Source organism: Ursus maritimus, unplaced genomic scaffold (assembly GCF_017311325.1).
Source record: "Ursus maritimus isolate PB19 unplaced genomic scaffold, ASM1731132v1 scaffold_4, whole genome shotgun sequence".
Lineage (NCBI taxonomy): Eukaryota > Metazoa > Chordata > Mammalia > Carnivora > Ursidae > Ursus > Ursus maritimus.
The window spans coordinates 80,288,639-80,310,186 of record NW_024426552.1 but is presented as its reverse complement, the minus strand read 5'-3'; the positions used below and the strand labels follow the sequence as shown (position 1 = coordinate 80,310,186).

Below are 21,548 nucleotides of genomic sequence, written 5' to 3'. Positions count from 1 at the left end.
GATTTTATTTATTTAGAGAGAGCCGACTCTAAGCTGAGCGTGAGCCTGATGCAGAGTCTGATCCCAGGACCCTGAGATCATGACCTGAGCTGAAATCAAGAGCTGGACACTTAACTGACTGAGCCACCCAGGCATCCCAGGAGAATCTTAAGCAGGCTCCACACCCAGCGTGGAGCGAGACACAGGGCTTGATCTCACAATCCTGAGATCATGACTTCAGCAGAAATCAAGAGTCGGACACTTAACCGACTGAGTCACCCAGGCACCCCAGGAAAATCACGTTCAACTCAATCATGTTTTCAGATTTGCTTCTGTCTCTGAAATACGCGTGTTTTCATCATGATTTTAAGTGGGAAATAATTTAAACAACCTTTTCTCTTCCAGTCCTTCTCTTTTGATCAAGTTGCTACCCGCCTTCCTAAAAGACACTCTAGTGTATAAAATCTGAGGCAGAAACAAACTATATTAGCTTCCAATAAAAAAGTGTAACTCAATTTATTAGTATGAAATATTTTGAGATAATTTATTGTATTGGTGACCCCAGTACATGATTCTCAAAGATAAAAATGAGTTTTAGCATAATCATACAATCTTAGTAAAACTGCTGTTTTTTAGACTCCGAGGAAAGCAGAAAGGCACTTTCTCTTTTCGGTGTAGAGATGCTATATTGAAGATACTGCTGAAGGGGACATTTCTTCGACGGAGTTTATTCTGCTTTTCTTTTGTCAGATTCCTCCTCCTCAAACTCGATTAAAGGAGCGTGTCTTTTGGCCTGAGAACCTTCTTTGTAGAACACCTTCTTGATCGTGCCGTCCTTTGGAGACTTGATGGTGTGCTGCAGGGACAAGACACGACAATGACTGCAACGCCGATGAAGACTGAGCACGTGGCAAGGCAAGAGAGATGAAAAGTGAAAAATAAAGCCATTGTTTTGATGTTTCTCGAGCTTTTTTTATACCACAGCGTGCAGAGAAAAGAACATTTTCATGGTGTGCTTTGGGTTGTGAGGAGTCACTGTGCTGACATACCTGTAACACGCCCAGGTCACTGACCGGGAAGCTCTGGCCTCACTGGTAATTCGCAACAAGCCCGACTGCAGAGTCTCACTTGAGCAACTGTTAAAAACTACCGATCCCTGGCCCCCCCGAGGAGACCCCAGTTCAGGCAGTCTGGGGAAGGACTTTTGAAAAGCTCTCCCCATCAGGTGACTGTAATATGTGGCCAGGCTAAGAACTACTGGCCTACAATTTCCAACCATTTAAAAGCCTCAGCAGCTCATCTAGTTTGACAGACGTTTCCACCCTGGTACTGACGCTTGGCATCCAGAACAGCGACAGTTAACAATCAGCTGGGCGACAGCCTGAATTTAAGCTACCGATAATTTCTTTAATTTCAGTATCAGAATTGAGTTTCACAAAATTAAAATGAAAACGTATTTAAAAGAAGGGTGTTTGGTTTTATGTCCCGCAGTTGATGCTTCATCAACCCGTGGCTCTTAATATTTAAAATGGCATGAACTTATGAAATAAGGCAAAAAAAAAAAAAAATTGATCTGAGAGTTCCCAAGTTTAATTGGCAAGTGAACTTGTGATTTCATTACCTCCATTTTCATGGCAATCATAACCATTAGAGAATCTCCAGCTTTTACTTTGTCTCCGACTTTCACAAATATCTACGAATTAAGAGTGACAGGTTAATATTTAAAAACACGGAGGTCCCTCGTGGCTCAGAGCTGGCATATGAATGTACACAGCAGAGGTACGGATCTATGTGGTTGTCTTATCTGCCACAGACAGGTGCGCGGGGGCAAATCAGAGACCTACACGTCAATCTGTGCTGCTGGCCCTCTTGTCAGTGGGGAGCACTGCTTAGCTCCTCACCTCCATCCCTAAACCATCTAGTTTTCCTTCAATTGATGAATATGCTTCATATATCTTGAGATCCTTTTGTGTCTTCACACATGTACAGACAAACCATACCACCAGCAAGGAAGAACCAATATACTTCAATGTCATAGGCAGGGTGAAGGGTCATGCCTGGTTTTCTAGATTTTATAGGTAGTCTAGGATAGTGCTCCAAGCTTGGAGGCCCCTGTGTAGTAGATGCGTAGACTATCTTCATGTGAAAGAATTAAACTTATTGGCAAACCTGCATAAAATCTCTATTTTCCTTTTTACATGTATAAATGAACTCATATATCCCATGTCTCACTGTCTTCTTGGTTAACATGGTGATGAAGCAGTTTTTGGAAATATCACACAGTGGAGTTAGATTCTAAAGTCCATGTGTAGAGCCCAAAGTGTGAAAAATGAGAAACACCTCTGAAAGCCCCCAAATCACCCAATGCTGGGTGATGCTATGATGGTGCTTGATGAAATCCATGGTCTCGGGGGCAGCTGTGGGGAAAATGTGCATCTTCTACCCACAGATGTGCAGGGACGCCCACATTATGGAATGTCCATGGGAATGGAGACTGAGTGATCCAAGTCTCTGAGCTCATACTCCCTCTGGGGCAAATATCTGGGGAGGGGAATGGTGGGTGCAATCCCTTCCACTACTTAAATGGTTATTTTCTTCTTCTTTTTGGGTACCAAGAATACAGAGCTGAATTTTTATTACTTAGATGCATTTAAAGGGACTTTACTATATTCAAGTGTATAAAAAGGAGACTACTGATCCACCACGATGTGAAGTTATTTCAGTATGGATCTTAACTCTGAATACCTCCAGCATTCAACACCAAACCTCATAGTTCTTCACCAGTACCAGTCTTTCCAATTTTATTTTAACATACATGCAATTACGTACATTAGAAAAAATGTTATTTCGTGATAAATTGTCTGCTGTTAAATTTAACATTAAAAAACAGCCCTTTTGGATAATGCTTGGTGAATGCTCCATTTTAATCACCAAAAGACAAATTTAGATGATTTGTACTTTGATGGAAATTCCCACTTTCAGAAATAACAGTATCATAAAATGGGTATTTTCACTGAAGACTGAACACAGAACTTGAATCTATCACACGGTCTCTTGTTTTCTTTCTTTTTCTAAGATTTTATTTCTAAGTAATCTCTACACACACCATGGGGCTTGAACTTACAACTCCAAGACACATGCTCTATCAACTGAGCCAGCCAGGTGCCCCAGTCTCTTGTTTTCTTGAACAGGATATTTCCAATGAGAAAGATTTGGAGACGGAAAAATGACGTATATGCCATTTACTGAGCCTTACTGAGCACCCTTCTACATATATTCACGTCATTACCTTTTCAATGGTACCCGTCATAGGAGCTCTGGTACCTTCCTGCGTTTCACCTGAGCTCATTGAAGACAAGTATTTGGGGACTGGGATGCCAATCTGAGTACTTCCGTCCTATAAACAGAAAACAAACGGGAAATGAAATCAAGATCAAATCACTGTAGTTTTATTTATATACCTAAGGTAGTGACTATTTTCAAGCTATTTGTTAATTATTAGTCATCTTTAATACCAGACTTCTAATCTAGCTTTGTGACCTTAAGCAAATTACTAACCCCCTCTCAGTCTCGGTTTCCCATTATACAGGAGTAATGGCATCAGGCCTCACAGGGCATTAAAGGAATTAATGTATGTAACTGTTGATAAAAGACAGCCACTGTCTGAAAGCCATACTGAGCAGCATCCCACTATCAAGTGCTTGGTCTAAGCCAGGAACTGTGTGTGTGTGTGTGTGTGTGTGTGTGTGTGTGTGTACAGTCATTAATCATCACAGCAAGCTTATGAGGTAGGTAGGTACTGTTATTTTTCCTGTTTAGAGAAGGGGGAACTGAAGCCAGGGAGTTTAACTTGCCCGAGCTCACACAGCTGCTCAGAGGTAGAGCCGGGATTTGAACCAAAGCGGCTTCACATTCCAGAACTCCTACTCGTCACCACTCCTTCATTCTGCCTCCACCACCATATTGTTAGGACAGAGTAACTGGAAAGGAGAGCCTGCCCAAGTGAGATGACCCTTGACTCTGTATACAGTAAGCAGTTTAATTACCGGAATACTAAAGGCATTTCATCACAAAGGAGTGTGATCTGTAAGACGGATCTCAAATGTGAGAAGACCCTGAAGAGGCCACAGTGTATTTGACAACCCGTTTTTTTTTTTTCTTTCCCTGCCCGTGCAGAAACTACTGGCTCATCAGGCGGCAGGCTCCTAACTGGGAGCAACGAGTCAGGAGACATGCTCCTACCCGAATCTATGCCATGCCTGCCTCAACCATCAACCATCCTTTGACTGCCAAGATACCACCATTAACCCCCACTACCTGCCTACTGCCCCCCTTCTCCACAAGGAATATGGGGTCCACAGACTCTTCTCTCAGTGGTCACCTCCTCCCAAATCCCCAGAATTCCAAGTGCCAGGAGGACGGGGTTGGCACCAAATCCCTGAGAAAATACCACACACTGGGCACTGAGATACTCTCTGACAAGAAGAGTGTAAGGATGTGCTTCAGAATTAAAGGGAGAAAATGGATATGTGTCTATCAGTGAGGAGCTGTGTGAACAAAAGAACTAGGGAAGGCAGGACTGTGGCAAAGAAACAGAGTGGAGAGGGGGACAGAGAGGAAAAGGTCACAGCAGTGACGGAAGGAAGCAGGGTCTTTCTAATGTTTCAGTGTGATGCCTCTGGTCAAGTAATGTTCTCCCAAACCTCAACAGTGTTATTATAAAAAAGAGACATTACCATGGAAAACAGGTAAATAGTATTTTCCAGGATAATTAGCTTAGTTTTACTAGCAGCTCCATTTACAGAACATTTCAGGTAAGTGCAGTCTCCCTCAGTACAAAGAACACCAAGGACTTGGAAAGTTTTATCTTCAATCTGAAAAACACAGAAAAATAAGATCCTTAAAATAAATAAACAGCCCTACAGAATTAATAAAATCAGACTCAATTCTTTTCTATTAATAATTTCAAAAGGTAACAGGTGAACTATATTTTTTTGAAAGCCATGTAGGAACTTTCCCCTAAGATTCATAAACAAAGTACTCTAGATAGAAACAATATAAGATAATTAAAAGAAAAAAAACAGGTAGTGCTCTACAGATAAATGTTCATTTAAGAATAACCATAAAAACATGAAATACAAATCAAATTAAGCAAGACCATTAAAAATTCAATTGACTATATTACACGTTAGTATTCATTTCTGAGTACTTGGAGTCAAATTTGGTTTTACTATGCCAATGTTAGTAAAGAAAAAAGCCAGAACCACGTAATTAAACGGTATATCTTTTATCTCCCCAACATGCAGATCAAATTTATGGGTTTCCGTTTTGAGTTTAAGAAGATAAATTAGCTGGAGACTGGCCACAGTTCTCTTACTGTAAGAGAGAATGCCAAAGCACAGATTTCACACTTGATCTTTCAAGGAAGCTGACAAAGGGACATGAAACATTTCTGTTTTAAAAAATGTCTTCTCACATATACACTCAAGAAAAAAAATTCCTTTACACACAGGAAATCCATTTAAATCTTCTCTATTTTTCATTTCAATTCCCGTGAGGTTATTGTCAAAGTCCTGTGGCTATTCTTTTCAAATATATTACAGAGGCGAAGGTGAACCAGGTTACTCTGCAGTATTTATATGCTGGTTCTCATCTATCCTAAGTTAAATATGACATTTACTGGGCTCTGTAACCTACTAAAACAGCCATTTGAATGTTTGTGAAATTCTCAGGACATAAAGGTTAGATCGGGAACAGTTTTGTTTAAAGATTTACACAAGCGCGTTCTAAATTTGTGGATGTAGTTCAAAGAGCAGATTAGAACAAACCTGTAGTTGACTTTACCAAGGGAATAAGAAGGGGTCCCCAAACCAGAGGTGCCAATGTGAATTACAACTCTCATACACTAAAATAGGTAGACTTCCCAGTTTTTCTGAATCTCAGTGAAACAAGATGGTATCTCACGGCATTGGCAGATCCACTGCATACCCCCCATCAGTCCTTTTTGAAGGACTTAAAGTCTCTTGGCTCACATTAAAAATGATTTATTCTGCTCTCTGAATTTGTACCTTATTATATAGGAATTTGGTTGAGTTCTCACATTGTTGGTTTTTTTAAAAATCCATTTCCACATTTCATTTCGCCAGAGTAATGGACTGCTTTTAATTGAGGATTATCACGAACATTTTGACTAGAGATTCTCCAAGTATGACCTGCCGATCCCTTGGGGTCCCCAAGACCCTTTTCGGGGTCCACAAAGTCAAATTGCTTCATAATAATACTAATGTTACTTGCCTTTTTTACCTCATTCTCTCATGAATATACAGTGGGATTTTCTAGAGACTGCAGGATATGTGATAATGTTACCCCGACAGCTAATGGAACGTATGCTTGTATAATCTTAGGTTTTAAATTTTCTCAGTTTATCCTACAACTCAACAACAACCAAAAAAACCAACCTGATTTAAAAGAGAGGCAAAGGACTTGAATAGACATTTCTCCAAAGAAGATATACAAATGGCCAATTAGCATATGAAAAGATGCTCAACATCATTATTCATTATGGAAATGCAAATCAAAACCACAGTGAGATAACACTTCATACCCATTAGGATGGCTATTATAAAAAAGAAAAAAAAAGAAACAGAAAATCAATGTTGGCGAGGATGCAGAGAAAAGGGAACCCTCGTGCACTGTCGGTAGGAACGTAAAATGGTGCAGCCACTTTGGAAAAGAGTATGATAGTTCCTCAAAAACTTAAAATAGAATATGAACATATGATCCAGCAATTCTATTTATGGGTATATGCCCAAACGGATTAAAAACAGGGTCTCAAAGAGGTATTTGTGCCCCATGTACATAACAGCATTATCCACAATAGGCAAAAGGTGGAAGCAACCCAAGTCTCCATCAAGAGACGAATGAATAAACGGAGTGTGGTATATTCAGAGGCAATGGAATATCATTCTGCTTCAAAAAGGAAGGAAACTCGGACACATGCTACAACGCAGAAGAACCTTAAAGACATGCTAAGTGAAATAGCCAATCACAAAAGGACAAATGTTGAATGAGTTCATTTATATGAGGTACTTAAAGTGGTCAAATTCATAGACATAGAAAAGTAGGACCGTGGTTGCCAGGGGCTGGGGGAGCGGGGAGTGGAAGGGGGCAAGTGGAGAAAAGAGGAGATGGATGGTGGTGATGCTTGTAAAACAATGTGAATGTACTTAATGTCTTTACACTCCAAAATGTTTAATATGGTAAATTTTACATATAATTTTAAAAATAGACATTAAAAAGAACAGTAAGAAATAAAAGTATGCTCGGTTTAACTTTCTAAATGGTAAATATTAATATATGTAATTAACACAAACAAAAGCTCTTCGGGGAGTCTTAATAATTTTTAAGGGTGTATGTGGATTTGGAGACCAAAAAGTTTGAGAACAGCTGCTTTAGATGTAAATACATGCACATACTTTAGAGACTTGTCAGGCATCTGATTCAAAGCTATCATTACTTTTTTTTTTTTTTTTTTTACGAAGTTTTCATTCTTAAGAGAACCACAGCCAAATTGAGGAGACAATCAGAAACTGTAAAGGGGGTAATTTCCCCAAATTGGTCTGAAATAAAAGCACATGACATCCTCTTAACTATAGTCATACTGGTCACTGGCTTAGGAGAAACCAGAGTGCAAAAAAAAGAACCTCCTCGGTATGAGAGAGATCAGCTTTAGTTCTAAACTGTAGAACAAAACCAGTAAGACTTACCCGCATGCCATACGACCCATCATGGTTATATGTTACAGCTATGGTTACATCTTTATGGAAAAGGGGGGAAAATTGAAGAAAAATTAGAAGACATTCATTTATTCAGTAACTGATATTCTACAAATCTCTTTCAACCTAAAAGATAACCAGCTGTTAGGGATATCAACATCTTTTAACTCCCTGACAATAAAGATTTAAAAAAAAATCTATAGGTAGATTCCAATAAAGGTGAATTTCAAAGTTTTCTTTTTTAAAAAATGGAGTTTTAGCAGTCTCTTAACTCTTACAGAGAAGAAACTGATGGTCACCAGAGGGGAGGTGGGTGGGGGGATGGATGAAACAGGTGATGGGGATTAAGAGTACACTTATCTTGATAAGCACTGATAAGCACTGAGTAACGTATAGAATTGCTGAATCACTACATGGTACACTTGAAATTAATATACATTGGAATTTTTAAAAATAGAATTTTAGCTCTTTAAATGTTGTAGGATATTTTAGATATTTTTCCTTCAACAAGAAAAGTTGCAGTGTTAAAGCAGGAAATGCAATGGATTGGGAGAGAGAAATTCTGGTTTAAGACCCAAATCTGCCATCTGTGCCATGATCCCCTCTGTGATCTTGACTAAGTCACTTCAGATCTCAGAGTCCTGATTTCCTGGTCCATTCTGACCCATTAAATGGGCATGAGAATGTAACAATGATTTAATAAATGTGAAAGTGCTTTATAAACGGTAACAGACCATACAAAAATAATATACAATATATTTCATAGTATTATGTGAACACAGAATTGGTTAAAGACTCTCCTAGGAGATGGGAGAGGAAAAAAAAAAAAAAGACCTTCCTAGGAAATGGAAATCAAAAGTTCTGTGGTACAGAGAATGCAGACCAAAGTCATTTCATCGACTCCTGATACTTTAACCACCATTTTGATGCTGCCAGCTCAAATCTATTTCCAGCCCTGACCTTCCTTCTCCAGAACTCTGATTAGTCATTCCCAGCTGGATGCTCTATCGGCACCTTAAAGTGAACATGGTGGGTCCAATAAATCATCTCCCCGCTCTGCCTGGATTCCCTCCCGCCCTGGGAGCTCCATGACTGGCACTACTATTTTCCTTGTCATCCAGGTTGAAAACCTGTCATCCTTACCTTCTCCTTTGCTTTCCACATGCGACAGTCACTACAAAGTTGCCAAATTCTTCCCCATCTGTTGTATTCATTTCTTCCTCTCATTCCCATCACTCAAACCTGATTCAGGGGGAAGGCCGCAGGCCTGGGTAACGCTGAGGTCTTCCTGGGACTTCCTGCTTCCTGTCTCAGCCCTTCCAGCTAATGCTTCCTAGCGTGTGTCCACGATATTCAAAATACTTGGCCTGGTATTGAAGGCCCTGTAACTCTCAGTTTTATTTCCCACCATTCTTCTACATGGTCCTATATTACAACCAAATGGGAAAATGGGCCAGTTGATGTTCTCCATATGCGCCTCCAGTCTTCCCCGTACTGGGCCTCTTTGCTCATGCCCCTCCTTCACTATGTTGCCAGTCCCCAGTCACACCAACTGAAACCTCGCCCTGTGTTCACGTCACACTCACTCACGGTCCCTGGGAAAAGTCTGTCTAGCTAGAATGAATTTACTCTTCTCTGAACTAGATAGACGTTTGCATATAAAACACCATTATGATTCTTTCCTCATCCAGTTTTATCATAGAGTGATTTTTCTCTTTATCAGCAGTTTTAAAAAAAAGTGCAAAAATAAAACTGTTCACAAAAGTCAAATACTGAAGTATATAAACTAAAAAGGGAAGTCCTCTCTATTGCCCAGTGTAACAACTATTAAACTCTTTAATGTGAGTCCTTTCAGAACACACAAACTTATATTTTTTAATAAAAATAGTATATTCTTATACATATTGTTCTGCAACCAACTTAACAAATTTTTTTTTTTATTTTTCCCAACTTTTTTAAATTAACATGTGACACATATATCCACTTTGTGTTTCAATAGTAGGGAGGGGGTAGTTTAATAATAATAATGATGATGATGATGACGACAGCTAATGTCTACTGACTGCTTGCTATACGCCGCACAATGAGCTTTCTGTGTGTCTTCTCATTTAGTATCCACAACAACTCAAGGAAGTAATTATCACTATCATTCCCATTCATAGCTGAGGACACTTGATGCTTACAGAGAGTGTGTGTCTTGCCCAAGGGTCACAGACAACAGAGGAACCAGAATCAAACCCATAAGAGCCTAACTCCAGGGTCTGCATTATTTTTAGCTTATTTTAGTTTTTTAAAGATTTTTCTATTTATATTAGAAAGAGAGCAGAGACAGACAGAGAGAACACAGTGGGGAGGAGCAGAGGTGAGGGAGAGAGAGAGTCCCAAGCAGACTCTGTGCTGACTGTGGAGCCTGATGCGGGGCTCGATCCCACGACCCTTAGGTGCCTCAGGGCCTCAGCCCAAACCAAGAGTTGGACGCCTGACCAACTGTGCCCCCCAGGTCTGCATTATTAACCACCACACCATCTATCTTCCCAACATACCCACTTCTCCTCTGCTAGATGGTAAATTCCTTAAGAGGGAAAAGTAGGGACAAAGACATCATTTGTTTCCTCTTCAAATTACTCAGACATCTGTTTTTTTGAAAACTTTGTAATGAACATATGAGTAAATGAAACTTCTCCAACCTACATCTTGCCAATATTATTTTAACCCTTCTTAAGAGAAAATGCATCCAATTATACCAGATTAGGATTTTTTTCTATTTATGAAATATGAAAAGTATTTAGCTGACATGAATGCCAATAGAATCATAGTAAACACATTGCCAGGAAAACTCTATAAATTCTTTTAAAAAATTTTCTTAAAAATTTGAATTATAGTTGACATACATTAAATTAGTTTCAGGTATACAACATAGTTAATTCAGCAATTACATACATTAGGAAATGCTTACCATAAGTGTATTCCAATATTATTGACTATATTCCCTATGTTGTACTTTTCATTCCTGTGACTGACTTGTTTTATAACTGGAAGTGTGTACCTCTTAATCCCCTTCACCATTTCATCCACTTGCCCCCCACTCCTTCGGCAACCACTAGCTTGTTCTCTACGAGTCTGTTTCTCTCTTTCTTGTTAATTCACTTGTTTTATTTTTTAGATTCCACATACAAGTGAAATCATATGATATTTGTCTTTCTCTGGCTTATTTCACTTAGCATAATACTGTCTAGGTTCATCTGTGTTGTCACAAAAGGCAAGATTTCATTCTTTCTTAAGGCTGAGTAATATCCCATCGTGTATATATGCCACATCTTCTTTATCCATTCATCTATCGATAACCCACAGCTAACATCATACTCAATGATAAAAAGCCGAAAGTTTTCTCACTAAGGTCAGGAACAAGACAAGGATGTTCGCTCTCACCACTTTTACTCAACATAGTACTGGAAGTCCTAGCCAGAGCAATCAGACAAGAAAATAAATAAATAAAAGGCATTCAATTGATAAAGAAGAAGTAAAACTGTCACTATTTGCAGATAGTATGTTACTATACATAGAAAATCCTAAAGACTCTACCAAAAAACTATTAGATCTAATAAATGAATTCAGTAAAATTGCAGGATACGAAAATCAACACACAAAAATCTGCTGCATTTCTATTCACTAATAATGAAATAGCAGAAAGGGAAATAAAGAAAATTCCATTTACAATTGCACCAAAGAGAATAAATTCTCTCATATGTTACAGGGTAACTGAACTTGCTCCTCCCTCCCCTAGTTATCTCTAGATCTCCACAAGAGAACGTTAAACATACTCTTATTTCTCTATTTGTAAAATTAATTAATTAATTTTAAGTAAGCTCTAAGCCCAACGTGGGTCTTGAACTCACGACCCCATGATCAAGTTGCATGCTCAACAGACTGAACCAGCCAGGCACCCCATCCTCTTATATATTTAATAAGGTATGGAAGTGTGTAGCATGGTGCAGTGTTAGGTAAGTGCATATACCCCAGAGTGTGGGTTCGAATTCCGGCTCCACCAATTACTTTTGGAATGACTTTAAGAAAATTATTAATCTCTCTAAGCTTTGGTTCCCCATTTATAAAGCTGACACTAATAATAACATCAATTTCATTGGCCTGGTCTGAAAACGATAATTAAATAACCCATGGAAAGCACTTAGTATCTGGCATATACAAAACACTCAATAAATCTTAGCTATTATTCTTATTCTTATTATTGAGGGTAGGGCAGGGTTTTGTGAGGCATGGCCACTAGCAGCAAAGTAGGAATATTTTTCAAGCCTTAAGTATTTAAAATACTTGATCATTCTCACTGAGATCGTTAAGAGCTGGTTCTACTTTAGGTTCATAACTGCTTCTGGGCCCTTAAACTTCCTGTTTGGTGTACTCACTAAGCCATAGCTACTGTCAGTTAGCATTTATCAGAGACCCACCAGAACATTTCTGAACGCTGTTACATTCGGGCCTGGGTTATCGTTGGAAAGACTACCAGAAGGAGGTAGTGAACAGCAATCATGCTGGTTTTCAATAATGTATTCATTTTTAATTAAAAATTTTAAAAATTTCCAAGAAATGCACTGTAGTTCAAAACACTGCTAAGTGCCTTGGTGAAGCTCTCCATACCAAATAACACAGTTGGCTCATCAGAATCTTAATCACATGTGCGATTTTTCTGTTTAATTTAGGTTGAAAAGGCCACTGAAACTTTACTGCTACTGATACTTATATTCAGTATATAGGAGTCTAATGTAAGATAAGCCCTGATTTTGGAGGGGCTGTTTTTAGAATGACATGATTAAACACAGCAGCATAAAATGGACAGGCTAACCATTTGTAGAGTGCTACTCTGTAAGGGATGTTTGCAAACTTTTTTTTCCCCATGTACTCGATACATTGAAGGTAATGACCATCCAGGCTCAGGATGAAAAAATATCTCAAGAGCTGTAACCCAATCAACTTCTGTGAAAAAGGAATTTGCTAAAAACCGAACAGATGTCTACACAGAGTTGGGATAAAGAAGATCTTACTCTGTCTGGGGAGGAGGGTACTGCCGTGAACCAGCAGGAGGATTCTGTTCTACCTGGTAGGCACGTTTCTATAATGGAGCTTTCACAGTTCAATGACACCTCACATTCAAGGTTATGCAGCCCTCCCAGCTCTGACTCTGCCCCCATCTGGCTTCCCATGCAAACTGTCCTGCAGCAGGAGGGATACTGCTATCAAGGGATTCTGATCCCTCTGGTACATTGTTCCAGCCACAAATTTATAAAAAATTTAAAATTTTTGATGTCAGTCTCTCCTGGCTTCAATTACAATAAATCAGTCCCACCCTCAGCCTACTCAAATTAGTTTGCCATTAAAAATCAATTTTCCACTGGAAAAGTAAAAATAGCACAGGAGTCAAGGTCAGAGAGGCTGGATGTCAATGTCACTAACCTTCAGTAAGTTACTTCACCTTCTCTGCCTCAGTTTCATCGGCCATACACAGGTATGGCAGGGACTCCCCCTCATTCAATTATAGTGAAGATAATTTTTTTTAAAGATTTTTTTCAATTTTTTTTAAAGATTTTATTTATTTATTTGACAGAGAGAGAGACAGCCAGCGAGAGAGAGAACACAAGCAGGAGGAGTGAGAGAGGAAGAAGCAGGCTCCCAACGAAGCAGGGAGCCCAATGCGCGGCTCGATCCCAGGACCCTGGGATCACGCCCTGAGCCGAAGGCAGACACTTAACGACTGAGCCACCCAGGTGCCCCTTTTTTTAAGATTTGATTTATTTATTTGAGGGAGAGACAGAGAGAGAGCACAAGTGGTGGGGAGGGGCAGAGGGAGAGGGAGAAGCAGACCCCCTGTTGAGCAATGAGCCCAACAGACACCGGGCTCGAGCCCAGGATCCTGGGATCATGATCAGAGCTGAAGCAGACGTTTAATCAACTGAGCCACCCAGGTGCCCCTATTTTGGTGAAGATAAAAAGTTACATGTGCCCAATTGGGCACTTAATATATCATAGCTCCTCAATAACCCCCTTCAATAACCCCTCAATACCCGAAACACTGCCTGAGTGGTGGGTAATCTTACCCCCTAGAGTAGTTTTGGATATTGTTTTTCTTATTTAAAAGTAGTACATTCTTGCTGAAGAAAAACTGCAAGGCAAAGAAAGTACAAAGAAGTGGGTTGTGGGGTTGGGGGGAGAGGACACAAATCACCTCAGGTCCCACTACCCAACGGTCACCTAACATCTTGGCATATTTCATTTAGTCATTTTGCTATGTATATTTTATGACACGTTTTTCAAATTTTTACAAAATATAGAAAAAGGAAAAAGAAGAAAAATACCACTCATTGTACCACCCAAGCCAATCAATCCTGGTGTTCCTACCAGTGGTTAAGCTAGGGAGTTAAAAAATGTAACTGACTGATCCGTGACTGGTGGATCCTTTTATTCCAGGTGAATGTGACCTACTTCCATGAAGCACACTCCTCTTTTAATAAAACATTACTTACTGTTTTTACCATCCCTCAGAGTTATGTTTCTGGTGTAACAGATATTCAGTCTTCTTCCACTGCTGGATGCAAAAGGCGAGTACTGATCTAGAAAAAAATTAAAATTCAGCAACACATTTACAAACATCAAGCCTGACTTCATACCCTACCAAAAAAAACGTAAAACACTGGCCCTGTGCTGGCAGCCCAAATGTGTCTTCTTTGTCCCTACAGCTTTAAATTTAAATTAGATACTTTCATTTACATCTCAGGAAATGTCATATGAAAAATTCCAGCTTCTCTGAAAAATCAAGAGTATTTGCAGCCTAAGTGCACTTCCTCTGGGGGCGTAAGTGGCACAGTGGTCTCCCCTTCTTGGGCAAATGCATTCCAGGTCACCAAAATGTCCACCACTCACTACTTTCCTCCCGCCTCGCCTCCCTCTGCGTCACCCGTCCCGCCCACAGGCTAGTGCGCTCATCCTCTGTTGGACGACATCCAGGAGTCAGAGCAGAGCTGAGCTGAAGCCATTGCTTCTGAAGCTCGTACGTGTGCCGGTTACAAAGTGTAAAAAGGAAGGAAAGAGTAAGAGGACGCTCGATTCTGGGGCGCCTGGGTGGCTCAGTTGGTTGAGCGTCCGGCTTCGGCTCAGGTCGTGATCCTGGAGTCCCGGATGGAGCCCCACGTCAGGCTCCCTGCTCAGCGGGGTGTCTGCTTCTCCCTCTGACCCTCCCCGCCTCGTGCTCTCTCTCTCTCTCAAATAAATACATAAAATCTTTAAAAAAGAAAAAAGAAGCTACTTGATTCTAACCATGCTGTGTTCAGGCTTAGGAACGCCGTGTGGCGTATTTAGAGGCATCTCCTGTCGTGTAAAAGGACAAAATGAGAATAGAGCACACATCTCCTAAAGCTGTAGTTACATATTTTAAGCTTTCAATATAACTTTCTTGAATGAATCTAGAAATTAAAGATCCTAACAATAAAATCCTATAATATAATAATCCTAAAAATAATGAAGAGATAAGTGGATTAATTTTTTTTTCTTGTTTGCTTCAAAGGTCAGAGTTAGCCTGCAGTAAATATTCTGGAGCAAGTTTGGGAGAGCTCAGATTTTGCTCAATTTAGAGGGAAGAACTTTTACAGGAAGAACTGACTGAAACCATAACAGACTAATGAGTTCTCGTTACGAATTTCTAGCTTCCTGAGGTGCTAAGAAGAGGTTGAGCAACAACTTAGCGGGGTATGTGCGTGTGGCAACCGTGACGAATCTCTGCCCTAGTCCCTCCCGTGCTCAGATTCTCTGATTTGAGGAAGTACCTCGGTCTCTAGTTCGTCAGAAATTTGATCACAGAATGGAAAAGGAGGAAATAACGCAACGATAAATCTCAGGTAACCCAAGAGAATCTGAGAGTCTCCAGTGCTGCTTCATCCCTCGGACCAAGGAAGTGGCCACAGGTCTAGAACGTACAATAACGTAGGCCCTCGAGGAGCAGCGAATTGAAAAAGCTTCGGAAGGAGTCAGCACAGGGTGTAGGAAGAACTAGTGTTTGGTTGAAAAAAGATCCATCTCAACGCTGCTAGGCAATTAGTTCAGTTACATTCAACGGGTTGGGAAGTGTTTACGGGCACATCCATGCTATTCGAATCTACTTCACCCTAAAAACCACATTAGCAGAGGGCGGTGTCGATCACCGAGGAGGAAAAGGGACGCGAGAGCGGCATCAAGAAAGCAAAGCACCTCCAATGCTTAGTCACAGACTCTGAACAAGCAGAGCAAAGAGAAAAGCATTCCATACCTTGTGACTGAATGTTGAAAACGTCAGACACGGCTTTCTCCTTGAGGATGAGACCCAGAGCTGCCTGGCATAAAAACTCCTTGGCTGTGGCCTTCCTACTGGGAAACAGTTCTTTGTGGTGCTGAGCGATGAAATCAGTGTGCACGTTCCCAGCCTCAAACTCTGGGTGGCCGGACAGGCTAAGGAGGAAGTCAATGTTGGTGTGCAGTCCGACAATCTGGGAAGAGAATAAAGCCCACGTCCCCAGTGAGTGGGGAAAACGACATGTTCAGAAAATCGTTTCTATGGCATCTGCTCTATGTATGAAGTATTTCCTACTACGGACAACTCTCAAGGAAAATAAAAAACCCACTAAGGTACCACCTGGTGGCAATAGGACCACTTGTAGGAAAAACAAAACAAAACAGAAAAACCCACTTCACCATCACTATCTATGTGGACTGGACACTTACAACTGCATTTTATGATACACTTTAAAATGTAGTAGCTACATTTGACTCTTTATGATACAGAGGACATAGGAAATGATGTTCTGGTAGGTAGTATGGAGACATCTAATTGACTCGGGCTAGGAAAGTGATAAATGTTAAGAAACTTAAATGAGATTTATTTGCAAGATATTGAAGGCTTGCTGCTCAGAATACTCCCACAAAATAGGAAGACTGCAAACAGAGAATAGGATTGTTACACTGAGAGGGGAGAGGATCAAATGACCTAAAAGGAACTTCCTTCTGACACTAAAATCCGAACTTTACACACTGATATAAAAATGAAAAGGTGGGGTGCCTGGGTGGCTCAGTCCTTAAGCGTCTGCCTTCGGCTCAGGGCGTGATCCCAGAGTTCTGGGATAGAGCCCTGCATCGGGCTCCCTGCTCTGCTGGGAGCCTGCTTCTTCCTCTCCCACTCCCCCTGCTTGTGTTCCCTCTCTCTCTGGCTGTCTCTCTGTCAAATAAATAAATAAAATCTTTAAAAAAAAAAATGAAAAGGTATAAAATGAACCCACATATGCCCAATAAATGGGACCAAGGGTAAAACCAGCTATCCGAGTCTTGGGTTCATTAATTAATTCATCCAGTCATTCATTTAATAGCCATTTACTGAGCACTGTTAGGTGCCAGGCCCTGATCCAGGTACTGGGGACACGATGAGGAACAAAACCTCACTGAGCTTACATTCTAAGGACAGATAACAGACAATATCTATAAACAAATATCTAATATGATGTCAGGCCCTATGAAGAAAAATAAGGCTGGTTAAGGGGATAGAAAAGAGTGAAGGGCCCTATTTTAAATGGGGTGACCTGGTTTTAAGCTCACTACAAAGCTGTAGTAATAAAAACATTATGGTACTGGCACAAAAATAGATACAAAGATCAATGGAACAGAACTGACAGCCCAGAACAAACTCATGCTTATATGGTCAATTAATCTATGACAAAGGAGGCTCAAGAATACACAATGGGAAAGGACCATCTTTTCAATAACTGGTTTTGGGAAAACAGGACAGTTACAGGCAAAAGAACGACACTGGACCACTTTCTCACACCATACACAAAAATAAACTCAAAATGGATGACAGACCTAAATGTGAGACCTGAAACAATAAAACTCCTAAAAGAAAACATAGGCAGTAATCTCTTAGATGTCAGCTTTAGCAACATATTTATAGATATGTCTCCTCAGACAAGGGAAACAAAAACAAAAATAAACTACTGGGACTATACCACACTAAAAAGCTTTTACACAGGGAAGGAAACCATCAACAAAATGAAAAGGTAATGGCAGAAGAATGGGAAAAGATAGTTGCAAATGATATGTCCTGGTAAGGGGCTAATATCCAAAATATATAAAGAACTCCTACAACTCAACGCCAAAAACCCTAATAATCCAATTAAAAAGTGGGCAGAGGACCTGAACAGACTTTTTTCCAAAAAAGACACAGAAATGGCTAACAGACACATGAAAAGATGCTCACCATCACTCATCATCAGGAAAATGCAAATCAAAACCACAATGAGATATCATTTCATACCAGTCAGAATGGCTAGTATAAAAAAGACAAGACATAATAAGTGTTGGTAAGGACGTGGAGAAAAGGGAATCCTTATGCCCTGTTGGTAGGAAGGTAAATGGGTACAGCCACTGTGGAAAACAGTATGGAGGTTCCCCCCAAAATTAAAAACAGAAATATCATATGATCCAGTAATTCCACTGCTGGCTACTTGCCCAAATGAAATGAAAACACGAATTAGAAAAGATATATGCACCCTATGTTTATTGCAACATGTTTTATGATCGTCAAGATATGGAAGCAACCTCAGTGTCCATCCATAGATGAAGGATAAAGATGTGGTACATACACATAACGGACTACTACTCAGCCCTAACAAAGAATGAAATGTTGCCATTTGTAACAACATGGATGGACCCAGAGGATATTATACTAAGTGAAATAAGTCAAAGATGAGTATCATTTGATTTCACTTACATGTGCAATCTAAAACACAAAGCAAACACACAACAGAAACAGACTCAGAAATAGAGAACCGGTGGCTGCCAGAGGGGAAGGTGGTGAGGGGATAAGGTAAACAGATGAATGGGATCAAGAAGTACAACTTTCCAGTTACAAAATAAACCCGTCACAGGGATAAAAACTACAGCATATGGAATATAGTCAATAATACTGTAATAACTTTGGTGACAGATGGTAGTTACACTTATCGTGGTGAGTCCTGTGTAAGGTATAGAACCGAATCACTCTGTTGTCCACCTAAACTAATATAACATTGTATATCAACTATACTTTAATTAAAAAAAAAAAAATGGACGGGCGCCTGGGTGGCTCAGTCCGTTAAACGTCTGATTCTTGGTTTCAGCTCAGGTCATGATCTCAGGGTCATGAGATCAAGCCCTGTGTCGGGGGCAGAGTCTACTGGGGATTCTTTCTCTCTATCTCCCTCTGCCCCTCCCCCTCACTTGTGCTTGTGTGCACTCTTTTTTCTCTCTTTCTCAATAAATAAAATCTTAAAAAAAAAAAAGGAGCAGCCTGGGAAGGATTCTGAAGTGAGCAGGAGTTGAGGATGGTGAGGAGGGAGTCCTGTGATCATGTGGGGAAAGAACATTCTGGAAGAGAGAATAGGAACACATGGCTCCACGCTGGGTGTGTCTAAGGAATGGCAAGGAGACCAGTGTAGGTGGGGGATGAGAAGTTTGGTCAAATTAATGACGTATAACACTTCGGATGTCACAGGTTAATAAGAAATTCTTCTATGAAGCAACATCAGTGTGGTCTGGGGCTTACTGCACCAAGGAAATTAATGTGCTACAAAAAAGCAACAAACTCTGTTAAATGGATAAAACTGAATATAATTATTTTCCTCTGGAGAAAATAAAACCAGACTGTAGACCACACTTGTGTAGCTGGCCTTATCTAAGAGAATGAATATGAATTTAATATCAGATTTCACTGAAGTATAACACTGACATTAACAGTTTTAGCCCTGCAATTTTTCTTTTCTAGCTGAATCAAGAAGTCATTAAACTCTATTTTGACCCATGGGAATGTGAAATCAGTTTGTTCCTGACATCTGGGTAATTGGTGGAAATAAGCTGACCAAGGCTGACCAGGCATGACAGACATACTTGGCTGAGGAGATACACAGATCATCAGGGTCCCCAACATGGCCCCAGGGCACTCACATTGTACTGACGAAGGCTGTACCTCAGTTTCGTCAAGGCCGCCTGGCGATCTGCAGCCCATACGACCAGCTTCGCAATCATGGGGTCATAATGCACCGAAACCTCATCTCCTGAAATTGAAAAACCACAGTAACCGCTCCAAGTCAAAACTCAAAGTGATAAAGTATGGCACGCAAGACATTCTGCTGGGGCTTTATGCTCATTTCACACTTAATCTTCAGGAGCCCTTGGATGATAGACATCATTACTACTGTATTATTCATGAGGAACTGAGGCTCGCAGAGGTTTAAAAACTACCACAAGTCTGAGGAGAGTATGGCCATCCAAGGGCACCAGGCCCGAAAACTGATCCAATGACACACAGGCCGGCTTTCCCCGTCCTATCTTCTTCTGAACCCGCTTTTCCCTTCTCATTTTGGAAGTCAAGTCAAACTGCCTCTACCCTCTCTTGTCACAATCACTTTTGCCCTTAGCATTCCCTTCCCTCCACCCCTCAGTCTCCTCATCAGAAAAATACGGATAATAATCCTACGATCCTGGTGGGTTCTTGGGAGGATAGACAATGGAAGGCCACGTGCCATACCCAGCAGAACCAATAAACAACTAGCAGCCATCACTACTAAGACGGAATCTTAGAGACAAGAATCTGAACCACACACCCGTCAGTTCAGGGCCATGGGCACGAAGACCCAGCTGTAAGCCTGCCCGTTCTACCCGAGCTTCTGGCTGGAGTAGTTAAAACAAACAAACAAACAGAACCACGTACGTCTCATGGTTCAAGGTTAAAAATGGTTCAAGTCAAAAGGATGTGGTATGTTATAAAGAATACTGTGCTAGGACCTTTGTGTGATTTCTGGCGGGTCACTTGACCCCTCTGAACCCCAGGATCTTCATCTATAAAATCAAGGGGTTAGATTACACTCCCTTATCCATCAACCACCCACCTATCCACCCCATCACTCACCAACACATACTGAACATTTCTAGGCCCAGGCCTGAGCAAGGCGCTGCAAATATAACATGGAAGAAACTTACAATATAATGGGAAAACTAGACAAGGAGTAAAAGGTTACTGTAAAAACAATATAATAAGGAAAGTGACCAAGGAATACACAAGGGGCTCAGGGAACACAGAAGAGGAGGGTTGGGGAAGCTTCTTGGAGTAGATAAGAATGCCGAGATATGAATCTGGGAGGCCTTCTCGGAATTACACCTCTGCTATCCTGAGCACCTTCAGTAATAAGTTACGCAAAGTTTTGCTTGCCCTGAACAGTCTTTCTTTTCCATTGCGAGTGTTCTCTATTCTCCGTCTAAAGTGTCCTGCTGTTAAGTTCAAAAAATTTACTGACTATTAAATCTTGCTGTGGTTTAGCCAGAGCTCTCAAAAGTCTTCCGATTTGTCCTCCAGAGGTCCTGACCCCTCATTTTGGCTTTCAAGACACTGTGATCTGCTCTCAACCTGTACCTCCAGCTGCCCCTCCAACTATTCACCATCCTGACCCCTTTTCTCCAGCCCCACGTTTTCCTAGAGTTCCTCCAACACACCTGGAGTTAGGCTCTCCTTTCTTCACTGTTCTGTGTGCTGTTCAGTCTGCCTACTCAAATGCACTCCACACTTCCTCTTCGAAATGTGTCCCGGCTATACGGGCCTAACATAACCTCTAATCCTGAGAACTGCTTTTCATCACTCACCATCAGGATAACTTCTCTGGCAACTAAAGTCAAGGTGTTAGGAAAGCTCACAGCATGGACTCTGGAGCCAGAGAGACTGGGTCTGAATCTTGGCTC

General features: G+C 40.7%; 1 protein-coding gene across 1 annotated transcript in view; it reads right to left on the bottom strand.

The window, feature by feature from the left end:
- Window positions 1-509: 509 nt before the first annotated feature.
- Window positions 510-21,548, bottom strand: part of MCCC1 (methylcrotonyl-CoA carboxylase subunit 1) — a 58,990-nt gene continuing 37,951 nt past the window's right edge. The window contains exons 12-19 of the mRNA XM_008705280.2: window positions 19,761-19,870; window positions 16,063-16,279; window positions 14,288-14,374; window positions 7,746-7,795; window positions 4,716-4,853; window positions 3,269-3,376; window positions 1,601-1,672; window positions 510-835 (exon numbers count right to left, since the gene is read on the bottom strand). Of these exons, the coding sequence (XP_008703502.1) occupies window positions 707-835; window positions 1,601-1,672; window positions 3,269-3,376; window positions 4,716-4,853; window positions 7,746-7,795; window positions 14,288-14,374; window positions 16,063-16,279; window positions 19,761-19,870 (911 nt within the window). The 3' untranslated portion in view covers window positions 510-706. The remainder of the gene's footprint in view (window positions 836-1,600; window positions 1,673-3,268; window positions 3,377-4,715; window positions 4,854-7,745; window positions 7,796-14,287; window positions 14,375-16,062; window positions 16,280-19,760; window positions 19,871-21,548) is intronic.